At 36.4% G+C, this 12,037-nt stretch overlaps 1 protein-coding gene across 7 annotated transcripts in view; it reads left to right on the top strand.

The window, feature by feature from the left end:
• Positions 1–3,336, top strand: part of Armc4 (armadillo repeat containing 4) — a 175,602-nt gene extending 172,266 nt beyond the window's left edge. For all 7 annotated transcript variants that reach the window (XM_013521481.1, XM_013521480.1, XM_013521478.1 and 4 more), the window contains one exon: positions 2,995–3,336. In XM_013521481.1, the coding sequence (XP_013376935.1) occupies positions 2,995–3,108 (114 nt within the window). In that variant the 3' untranslated portion in view covers positions 3,109–3,336. The remainder of the gene's footprint in view (positions 1–2,994) is intronic.
• Positions 3,337–12,037: the final 8,701 nt, after the last annotated feature.

The raw sequence follows: 12,037 nt of genomic DNA, 5'->3' as shown, positions 1-12,037 counted from the left end.
AGTCAGTCTGGCTGGAAGTCTATTTTCCTCCTGTTAAGTGAAGAACAAATATAGGACAATTGGTGACAAGATTAGTTCAACATCCCATGTGCCTGGAGAAATCCATGATGCTTTTAGTGTAGTATCAAGCCCTTTCTAATCCAAGGCTTAGGGAAGTCTTCAGGTAACTGGGATTTATTGTGTTAACTTGGCTAGAGTAATAAAAAAAATACAAATATTGGTAATTAAAATGACTAAGACAATTGGGAGAATTTTGCTGCTCTGTTTTCTAGAACAAAGAGAAGAGCCCTTGATGAGGACTGAAAGGAAGATAAGTGGATAGAAAGAAAACCAGAGGAGTGTGGTAATGAAACCAGGGCTAGGCATGTTGCTGAGTAGTACAGCACAGGTCTAGCATCTGTGAATACCTGGCTTTTGTCCTAGGACCACAAAACAAACAACACTCCCGTGCAGAGGATATCCACAAAGGAAAACATAGTTATAAGAAATGCTGTTAAGGGGCAAATAAGATAAGAACTCAAAAAGGTCCCTTGCTTTAAGCACTCAAAAGCTGCTAATAACCTCCCAGAGGGCTAGTTCAGTGACAAACTGAAGGCAGAAGCCAGGCTGGAGTGAGATGAATGGAATTTAAGAGTGGAGATGGTGAGTCCAGACAACTCTTCCAAGAAATTCAACTATGAAGGGAAGAAGTGGGGAGAGTGTTGTGTCTTTTTGCTTTTCTTTTAATGTGGAAAATGTGTGTTTAAATGATGATGGGAAAGAGTCATTAGAAAGGAAGAGGTTAAAGATGAAGTAAGGAGCAGGAGAAGTGGGTATTTGGTAGTAAAATGTCCTCAGGATAAGGAGACCCGCTGGAACGGACAAGGGGAACGGCAGGCCTCAGGCAAAAGGAGAGTGATGTCTGTGATGGCCAGGAGAAAGGAAGGAGGGGACAAGTGCTGAGATGGTGGTAGTGTGTGGGGGTTGGTTAGAGTAGTTCCTGTCCAGTGGCGTCTATCAAATTTAAGAAGCCCTTACAGACCATCTACTGAGAATAAGAGCTTGAAGAGAATTTAAAAGAGACATTGAAAAGAGTCATAAAGTTACCTCATTAAAAAGAGATATTTAGATTGCTGGGCAGTGATAAAACTTCACTTGCAGTTGAATTTGCAGTGGCCTTGTCCACCTTGCTGTTTACATACTGCCACCAGCAGGGCTGTTACTGCTGAAGATGTAGGGGAAGGAAGAGTTGGCTTTGTGCATCACTGTCATTTTCCTGGGTGGATGTTGTAAAGAGGTTTAAGGAGCTGTAAGAGAACGTCCGCAGAGGACGACTGTGGAGTCTCAACTGGTATTGGGTGAAATGAAGACAGAAGACTGTCACAGAGACAGCATGTGGACCTGTGTCATGGGCGTGATGAGGGCAAGAGCTGTTGATGGCCCAGCAATAAGAAAAGACACTGTGGGCAAAGAGTGTGGAGGTGGATTGTTGAAAACGAAGACCAGGGTGTCAGCCTGGAAGTGGAAGGCTGACGTGATGAGGATCAGGAAGAAGCCATACACCCTTCAGTTAATATGCTACGTTGATCAAGCTGTTCTCCTATGCAGTTTCTTGAATGGTTTTCATTTTTCCTAAGTCTCTAGTCTACTTGGAGTCAGTGCTTATGTATGATGTGAGACTATCATTTTTAATTTTCTTTTATTTGGTTAACCAATATTTCTTGGGCATTGGTTATTTTATCCTTCCATTAGCCCTTGTGTTCATTCCTTCCTCATTGTCCTTATTCTGTATTCAATCCTTACTGCCTCTAGCATGAAGTAATGCACTACCTTTTTGTCTCCTCTCACTAGAGTCTATATTTTATGTGTTACTGTAAAAGTTAATTTTCTAAAATACAGGTATGGCCATGTCACTCCCCTGATTAAAGTGATTAAATAACTTTTTTTTTTATTACTTAGAGGAAAAAAGCTAAATTCCTAAGAGTGGGATATTTAAGATATCACAATATTTCTCCTTATGATATTTCTGTGGTTATCAAGTTATCCTCATTTTCTGGCCTTATCCATGTTCATACTCAAATGTTCCTGTATGGAAAATACATGATCCAGATTAACTTTTGGAAAATCTTTTCCCAGAACTGCTCATTAGAATCATAGTGAATAAGTTTTAAAATTTGTAATTTGTTTATTTGACATGTATTTGGCATCTATTGTGTACTAGGTGTAGACCACATTATAAATTTCTTTAAGCATTTACAATCTAAAGGACAGAAAGCATTAGCCCAATATCTAAAATAGTGTAGCAACAGATTTAAGTAAACTTCTATGAGAGTTCCAATGAAGGAAAAATGGCATTTTGTTTGGTGGAAGTCAGTGGTAGTGGCTTTGTGGCACAGTTATCTGGGTCATCCTGAAAGACAGATTAAATTGACAAACAGAGGGGATGGATGGGCACATTAGGCATCAGCAAAGACAGGAAAAATGGGAAATGTGACCTTTCAGTAACAAGGGAGCAGGGAGAAAGATGAATGGCTGGAAAAGTAAACTGAGGTCTGACTAGGCAGGACAGGTTAAGAGACTGGGCGTTGAGAGTCAATGAAAGCCTCTATTTAGGGACTGATATAATTAGGTAGTGACATGATGAGATGGGTTAGAATTCGGAGAGATTAAGTCTAAGAGGATGGACTGGTAATCCAGGGATGGTATGCAAGTCAGAAAGGACACAAGAGATTTTCAGAAGCAGAACCGATAGTAGTTAGAAGCCCAAAGAAAGGGGAGGGAGAGAAATGAGTCTAGCTCTGCTCCCAAAAATAAAATAATAATTGAGTGAATGACTCCTGCCTCTGATTAAGCACCAGTTATGTTTGTATTTGTCTGCTGGCATTTCATATATTTTTTGGTAGCTTTTAAAAGTACTTACCATTTTAAATCTTTTTCATAGCCTTAAAGATGTAACTTTAAATTAATGGTTTTATTTTTTTTCTTCTCCTCCACTGCCTCCTTTACGTGTGACAGCTTCTCCTGGATATGGTTGGGTCCCCTGATCAAGAGCTCCAGGAAGCTGCAGCTGGTTGTATATCCAATATCCGCAGGTTGGCTCTTGCTACAGAAAAGGCAAGATACAACTGAAATTTGAACAGAAATAACAAGCTACTAAATTTTACATGACAAAGGATACTCACTCCTATGGCAGCCTAAACTGGGAAACATTTATTAGCACATATTTTAAATAGTCTAAATGAAAATACGTGGATTAAAAATGCAAATGAAACTTTCATCTGGAAATTACATAGGTATTTTTGCTCTATGATATGCCATGTAATGCAATATAAAGCTAATAAATTTGTGATAATTTTCTGAGAATTTGAGAATATATGTACAGTGTATGTGTATAAATGATGCTTTTATATTTGTGGTGATTTTAATAAAGAATGGTTTTCCCAGTGTACACTTTCATAGCTGCTCATTCTAAATGTCTTTAGAATTCCCTTTCTGTTAAACCTATCGAGTGGCGCTGTCATTATGGCTTTGTCTGTTTGATCACTTGCAACCCACGGGAGAGTTCAGAAGAGATGTGCTGATTTCACAAACAGTTATTGCACAGAATTTAGAGTTAAGCAGCTGGGCTTAGAGAGATCATCCCGAGGTCAGCCCCAATTTCTCCAAAATACTATCAAGCATCTGAAAAGATAATGTGTAACTGTCAACCTACCAGACAATGCAAATCACAAGAACATAAGCAATGAGTTCTTTTTTTTTTTTTTTTACTCTTGGATTTATAAAGCATAAACAATTATAGGTTGTATTTCCTTTTTAGGGTTTCACCCACATTTTTATTGAAATAAATTAATTTATGCTGATGTTTGGATGATACTGTTTCACATAAAATTGTTTTGAATTTCTGAACTTGTTTTCAGCACACAAAGTGCTTTTTAAAAAGTGGCTACAAAGGATTAATAGCATTTTACCAGGTTAAGCAACATTAAAATCCATTTAAAAGAATCACATATATAATCTCGGTGTGCTGAAATGTTTGGGAACCAACTGTTCCACGTATCTAATAGCCAGGAAAATAGCTTTATGTGCATCACTCAGTAAACTGAAAATCTCAGTTAATTCTTTAAAGAGCAAACAAGGCTGCTTTATTGAAAGTGTTAGGTAATGTATATGTCATAATTTGGAGAGGATCATAAACTTAATTGAATTAAATGTAAATAATTTGTACATGAAAAGCCCATTCAAAATAGAAATTATACCAGTGATAAATGCTCCAATAAAAAGCTAAAGCACTTTTGAGAATTTAAAGATTTCTTGAAACAGCCATCTACCTTTATTACTTTTCAAAGAAAATTTTTAAAGAGGACGCTCTGAACAAGGAAATGGCATTAATGCTAAGAATTAAATATGAAGAAAAGAATAAATCTGTTAGCTTGACTAGTAGACATTTCCAATGATAAAGTCACCATTTAGCTTTGTTTCACAGCATGAAAAAACATATCTAGAAATCATAGGTTATAACAGCTACACAAAATACACAAGCATATTATTATTATATTATTAAAAGATGCACTTACCTTTGTCTTCAGACTTTAAAATATTTTTTAATTAGAGGGTCCTGGAAGTAAAGGGAAGCAACAAGCAGGACAACCACAATAACCACATGAATGGTGAAAGGGAAGGATTGTCTTTTACAATGTGCTAGATAGAAGAAAACTTGGGGTTTCTGTTCTTATGTAAGTTAATAATGCACACACAGTAAAATAGCGGTGCTATTTAAAAATAAACTAAGGACTTAGAGACAGAGAAAATTAACACCAAGATTGTCTAGTATATTTCTAAATAAGAATTGTTAAAAAATTGTTAAATACCAGACAAGCTGTATCATCATTAGAGTGAAAAATACGAAGTAGGATTTGAAGGTCAGCTTTTGGTCTGTTTTTGTGAAATAACATCGTGGAAAACTCTGACATTCCTAAAAAACAGTCAAAGCCAACAATAGCATCCTCAGCTTTCACAGAACACAGGTATGATCAGTCACACCACTGTCTGCTACGACTTGCTGTGGGAGAGCTCACCTGTCTTTGTGTGAGGATTCTTATTATATTAATTTTGGGTATTTAAGGCTGACAACTTTAATTCTTTGCAAGTTTTCACAAGTTTCTTTTTCAGGCTGTGTTCTTCCACAGGACAGAGAGAACAGTGTGTTTTCTTGGTAATGGATGGCTGTTTCAGTTTGAAAGGGGTTTAAGGTGGAAAGAATTTTAAAGAGACTTTTTTGATCTCCCAATCTCTTTAGTTTACAAGGTTTCCTTTCAGGAATCTTTGCCATGATCCTTCTGCTGTTTGCAGTCAATGTTCTTTTGCCACTATCAGGATAGCTAGTGTTAAAAATAACCTGTTTCTTTTTAAAACTTTTCAAACTTCTGAAATTTGGAAGGTTAGTTTTCGTAAGGCTTGCCATTGTATAGTCTAGTATTTTGATAGGGTTTATTATTACTGTTATACATCTCTAAGGTGTTCACAGGGGACTGAGAGCTTACTACTTAAAATATTTGGAAAATTTATTTCCATTTAGGAAAATGAGTATCTCAGTTACTGATAAGTAGACAACAAAGAGCAGTGAGTAGACCCTTCTTTTTCTTTTACATAATGGCTTTAGGTTAATAAAATAAAATGTCCCAGTCCAAATAATATATTTCATTTCATTATTTGAAGATTTGAAAATGAAATAGGCTATATCTATCCCCTTCTATTTCACTTTCAGTGGAATACATTAAGTGTACTCAGTAAAAACATTAAGAAAATCCACTAATGAAAAACATCACTGTCTCAAATGCACTAAATGCCAACAAAACAAAATAAAACAAAATGCCTTACATACATTTAAGTGCAAAAAGTAGAACTCTTCCTCTAAATGAGAGTGGAAAAGAAAAGAAACCAAATTTAATATGATACCACAATATGCAAGCACAGTGTTACGTACTTCTGATCTCATCTAAAACACAGAACTGATGAAATGGATAACCTCGGCATATGAGGGTCTGCCTAAGAGGGCTCAATCATTTTGCAAGGGCAATTTAACAATGCCTATCAAAAGCTCTATAATTTTCTGTGCTTTTCAAGTATATCCAGGAATTTATCTAAAACAGTATTCTCCACTGCAGTTGTTTGGATTTTGAGTGTCCCCAAATGTCCCTGTGTTAGAGGCTCTATCTCCAGGTTGACACTCTTGACAAGCAGTAGAAACAGTGGTGGGGTTTAGGAGAAGATCTTTGTGTCACTGAGAATGTGCCCTCAAAGGGGGTTATGGGACAGCGGCTCTTCCTGTCTGTCTCTCCTTTGCTTCTCCACTATGAGGTGAATAGTTTTGTCCTACCAGGTGGTCCTGCCTTATTGGGTTGCCTTGCCATAGGCCCAGAACAATGGCGTGAGTTGATCATGGGTTGGAACCTCCAACACTATGAGCCAAAAGAAGTGTTTTCTCTTTACAGTTTATCTGTTATTTTTTACGTGGATGGAAAGCTGGCTCATGCACACACAATCATTGTTTACAGTGGTAAAAATCTTAGGAAAATTTTAGTCAATTCAATTGTGTTCAGTCATACAGCAAAAACAGTCGTGTAAAAATAATGACATAAAAAGCTTTCCAGGATACATTGTTAAATTGCAAAGCAGATTTTAAAGCCGTGCTTGTAATGTGAGCACATTTTTAAAAATATATGCATGTAGGTAGATACTCGTTAGAGAAGGACCTGAATCATATACGTGAAACTAAACAAGTGATTATTCCTGAATGGTGGAATAAGAATTATTTTGTTTCCAATTTTGCACATCAATATTTTCTAATCTATTTGACAATGAATATGAATTGCTTTCTTGAAAATAAAGAAATTCCAATTAATTTTAATTTTCTATCATTTGGAAACATCTAAGGCAGACATTGTTCCTGTTTCCTAACAGCAACTTTAAAAGAGAAATCCTCAGATTACAAATGGGATATGCAGCACACATATAAAATAAGTGAGACTTTGAAAATATGAAAAAAGTAACTTCAACATCTAAAATACCATAAGAATATTGTTAATTCTTGATACACGTTTGTAATAGCTTTAAACTACAACAGTAATGATGTGGTATAGTTGAAACATTGTGAAGTGGCTCATATATAACTTCCATTTCTTTACTTGGTTTTTGGCAGTTAAGTATCTGAATTATATTCTAAGAGCATAGAAATCAGATATTTGAAATAACTCAAAGGATCATTTATAGATTGCTTAATATAATATTTTGAGAAGAAAAGAATGATTTTGATTCATTATTTGTTTATTCCATTGTAGGTGTCTAAAAGGAGCAAATTTGTGATTATTAGGTGTGCTTATCTTTTTGCCTGAGTAAACCTAATATAAGCACACTCTCAAATATACCAACACATAAAAATATAATAGTTTCATAGATTTTTCTGTTCCTTTAAGATGCCTTGTATCTCTTCTTTGTGCTTTTTATGCTCAAATTATGATATTAATTTCATCTCATTCCAAAATTTATTTTCTCCATTCTATGTCTCCAGCTTCTACTCTTTCTTTAACAAATGGTTATTACATTTTCCAGCTCTTAAAATATGTTATGGTTTAATTTCTATAAGTGCAAGATGTAAAGGTGATATTTTAATATGTTTCTGATGTGCAGTTGTCACGGCTGGCTTGAATTCATGTAACAGATGGGGTCCATATACTCCCAGCTCATTACTTTAACATTTTTAAGTAAAAGTGGCTGATTCTTTACTCGCATCTGTCAAGACAAACAGTAGCTTTTCATTTGCCATTTCATGCCAACTTGATTTATTAATTGACAAAATACATTCTTTTATGAAATCTCTAAGAGCATAAAAATTATATAAATGAATTACATTACTGACCTATGATGGTCAGAGTTAAGATTTGTCATTACAGTTTGGATTTATGTCCTGATTCATTCTTACTGTTGAAAAGATAGATTAGTGTATATCAGTATGGATCAGGTAGACTTGAAGAATCTATATTTGGTTGGCTTTTGCCAGTATATCAGTTATATTAGCAATTACAAACCTAAATGTATGAAAGGACCAGGCAGGTAATCCAAAGGAGGGAATAGAGCTAGATACTTAAAAAAATAATACAGATCTAATTTCCATTTGATCTGTTTAGCCTGCACATCTGAGAGAGAGAGGGATTAGTAAAGACTGGGAGACTGCAAAAGACAGACAGATTACTACTTACTACCAGTCAATCATCAATAGATCTTACATTTATTCAAGAGGGGTTCATGTCTTGATAGTCTCTCAAGGATTATGTATGGTAGTTATATTATTCTGCTAGGGAGGCCATAACAAAATACCATAGACTGAGTGGTTAAACAATAGAGGTGTGCATTTTCTCACACCTCTGGAGGCTGGAAGGGCAAGGTCCAGATGTCAGCAGGTATGTTTCTGGTGAAATTCTGCTCCTGGTTTGCAGACAGCTACCTCCTCACTATGCCTCAGCTGGCCTTTTTCTCTTTGTTTTCACCCCTGAAAGCCAACTCTGGTATCTCTTCTTTAGTTGTGCTGCTGTGACTGCCTTGAGGTCCTGAACTGATTCAAAATGTTTACCTTTCATGGTCATTTCGACTTTGAGGAAGAGCCAGAATCACAGACTGCCAGATCTTGTGAATAAGGTGGACAAGGATAAACCATAATGTCTTTAGGAGCCTGCCTTTCCATTGGATGACATTCAGCAGCAGCATTCACTGTATGAATTTTTTTAAATCAAAACTCACAAAGACATGACAGAGGGCTTCCAGAACTGCTTTAGAAAATTGCAAGAACTAGAGGAGGTGTGTTCAAAATGGAGAGTATTTTGAGAGGGATTAACAGCAATGTATCTTTTACTAAAATTTTTTAATTTATCCATTCAGTAGACAGTTTAATCAGACTGTGTAATTTACATACTAGTACAGATCTGCCAAAATGAAACCCAATAATCTGTATAAATAATATAGTTTAATAAAAATACCTGTTAATCAATATAACATGAAAGAAAATAATTAGTGAAAAAGTGCATGTCATACCTGTCTTGGCCAATACAGATTTATATTATGATCTCAGCACCACAAAATGTAACTTTGGGCAGTCTGACTGCTCATGTTCAAGCAGGGAGGTTGACAAAATTCTTCTGAAGATATAAATAATCATAACGTTAAAGTTTAGGGTCATAAAATGGCAGACCTAGGGGGCTGGGGATTTAGCTCAGCAGCACAGCGCCTGCCTGGCAAGTGCAAGGTCATGAGTTCAATTCCCAGTACCAGAAAAAAACTAAAAAAAAAAAAAAAAAATGGCAGAGCTAGTGACACTGTATGCCCCCAATTAGGCAAGCAACCAAACTTTCTTCTAAAAGTCTTCCAGGTATAGAGGTTCCCATCCTACCTCAGTCACACTGTGCTAAAGTCAGATAATTAATACAAAAACAATTACTTTAAGAAACCTAAGCACAATCCTACAAGCCAATATTTCTCAGACCTCTGCGTAAGTAAGACCATGTAAAGTTTGAGTCCCAATTCAATCTACCGAGTCAGAATCTCTGGGGAGCCCAAACCTCAAATTTGCTAGGAAGTAATCACTGAGTTTTGAGCATAGAAAAATCTAAGTGTTTTCTAAAAGCTAATTTGTAGAGTAGATTAGACATTTTATTAATTGGACCTAGCATAAAATTGTAGAGGGTTAAGACTAAGGAACAGAAATATAAAAGAACCCACATGAGAAAACAATATTAAGCAACAATTGGTATGACTGACAAGAGTCCTAAAAGTAGCCAGCAGTGCTGACTTCTCCCATGGCTTTGAGAATGAAGTCACAACCATGAACTATACCTTCATGCTCTGATACCATAAAGCACCCTGGTATATCACCCAGAGCAGGGCTGTCCAAAAGAAATTCAATAGGGGATATCATGTGACTTTAATTTTTTAGTAACCATATCTTAAAAGTTTTAAACAGATGAAATTAATTTTAACATATTTAATTTAACCTAAAGGATTTAAAATACCACTTAAACATTTAATCAGTGTAAAAACTATTAAAAAGATACCTTATGTTTTCCATTGCACTATGATGTGGAAACTAGTGTGTACTCTGAACTCACAGCACAATTCAGTGCATACTAGTGGTCATTCCAGTGCTCAGCCATGACATAAAAGGCTATCATTTATTGTGTTTGATAAGTAGTCTATCCACTCTGTTAAATTAAGAGATTCCTTGTATCAAGACAAGATTTTTTCAGTGTACAAGTTTTCATAATTTTTCTGGATTATCCCATCATCTGTCTCTTGCCTGGGGGCTGTCTTCCCACCTGACAGTGCTCTTGGTCATGCTGTTTGCACTGGCATGATGGCTTCCTAAATCCAAATATGTATGAATTTCACCGTGACTCGTCTGCAAGTCCAGAGTCAAAATTTTATTTTGGTATAGTTTTAGCAAAACATTACATTAAAGTATACTTCATAAGAAATTTAACATTTTAGTTATTTTTAAGTGTAAAATTTAGTGGTGTTAAGTATACTTGCATTGTTGTCCAACTGTTACCAAACCTAATTCTTAAAGTAGTACTATTACACTCTCTCCAGAACTTTTTCATCATCCCAACCTGAAATTCTATATCTATTAATTAAACAGGGTCTCAGTGTCCTTCCCTGGCTTCTGATAACTGCTATTCTTTCTGTCTGTGTGAATCTGGCTATTTCAGATGTCACCTGTAGGTGCAGTCATCCAATGTGTCCTTCTGTGTCTGGGTCTATCTCACTTAGCACAGTGTTTTCAAGATGCATTCATGTTAGAAAATTGAGTAATATTCCACGGTATGTATATACCACATTTTGTGCCTATTGACGCACACATGGGTTGTTGCCAAGCTTTCACTATTGTGCTTCTATGAACATGTGTACAGTATACAAAAATCTACTGGGGACCCAAGTTATTTTTAAAACCAATCTATTCAAATCTGTAAAAAGCAAAGGTTGCTTGGGTCAATCCTTCCCAGCAGGTTCATTGAGTTCTAGATAAACTCACACAGGCTTATAAGGGACTCTCTTAAGCATTTCAACAGCTTCATTGACCACCCTAAGACAAAAATCTCCTTGATATGATCTGAATCTTTATTTTTCCCCAAAAGTCTTGTGTTGAAACCTAACACCCAAGGCAATGGTATTATAATGTGGGACCACATTATAATGTGGGAGGTTGGTTAGCATTAATGCCCTTTAAAACAGGCCCAACGGAGTTTGTAAGTCTCTTTGCCCTTTTACCTTGTAAGGACAGGAGACCCCACCCGTAAAGAATGAGCCCTCCACAGACACCAAATCTGCCAGCACCTTGATCGTGGACAGCCCAGCCAACAGGACTGTGAGCAATACATTTCTGTTGTTCATATTACCCAGCCTCAGGGTTTTATTAAACAGACTAAGATAGCACCCCAACTTACTTTACCCCATTAGTATATTTTAAATTCTGAATGAGCCACATTGTCCCAAAGCATGATCCAGTAAATGCAAACTAAGCATCTAAGAAGGTACAGTCTCATTTGTGGAACAACAGTAAGCTTTTGTAACTGGTCTGTTAGTGCTACCAGCTTGGCTTTAAAATGGCTGGAACTCTCCTAAGTTCTGTTGTGTGATGTTTAGATTGTGCTAGAGGGTACATGTGAGGTTTCTGAAACTCCTATGTGCAATTTGGTAATTTCAGAGAGAAAGAGAGACTGAAGGCCTTTGAAAAGTTTGTGCTGAAGCTGCGATAAATGTTTTTTGGTGGGATGCTGCATGAGCATTTGCTCAGTTTGCATTATGAATGTAATCCAGACTTAAAAACAGGCCCATTAAGATGGTTAGACCAGTTCTCTGACTGCTCAAAAATTCTCCTGCGTGGCTCTGCACAGTCTTCTTCTATAGTTCATATGTTTTCATTTGCACAGAAATTTACACCATAACCAACCTTGTCTTGCTTGAATGTCGTGCACACCTGGGGAGCATCCCGTCGTTAGACCTAAGGTTTGCT

This window comes from Chinchilla lanigera, unplaced genomic scaffold (genome assembly GCF_000276665.1).
Source record: "Chinchilla lanigera isolate Chin_1 unplaced genomic scaffold, ChiLan1.0 scaffold00061, whole genome shotgun sequence".
Classification (NCBI taxonomy): domain Eukaryota; kingdom Metazoa; phylum Chordata; class Mammalia; order Rodentia; family Chinchillidae; genus Chinchilla; species Chinchilla lanigera.
The sequence above is the reverse complement of the archived record's forward strand: the minus strand, read 5'-3'. Positions and strand labels throughout refer to the sequence as shown.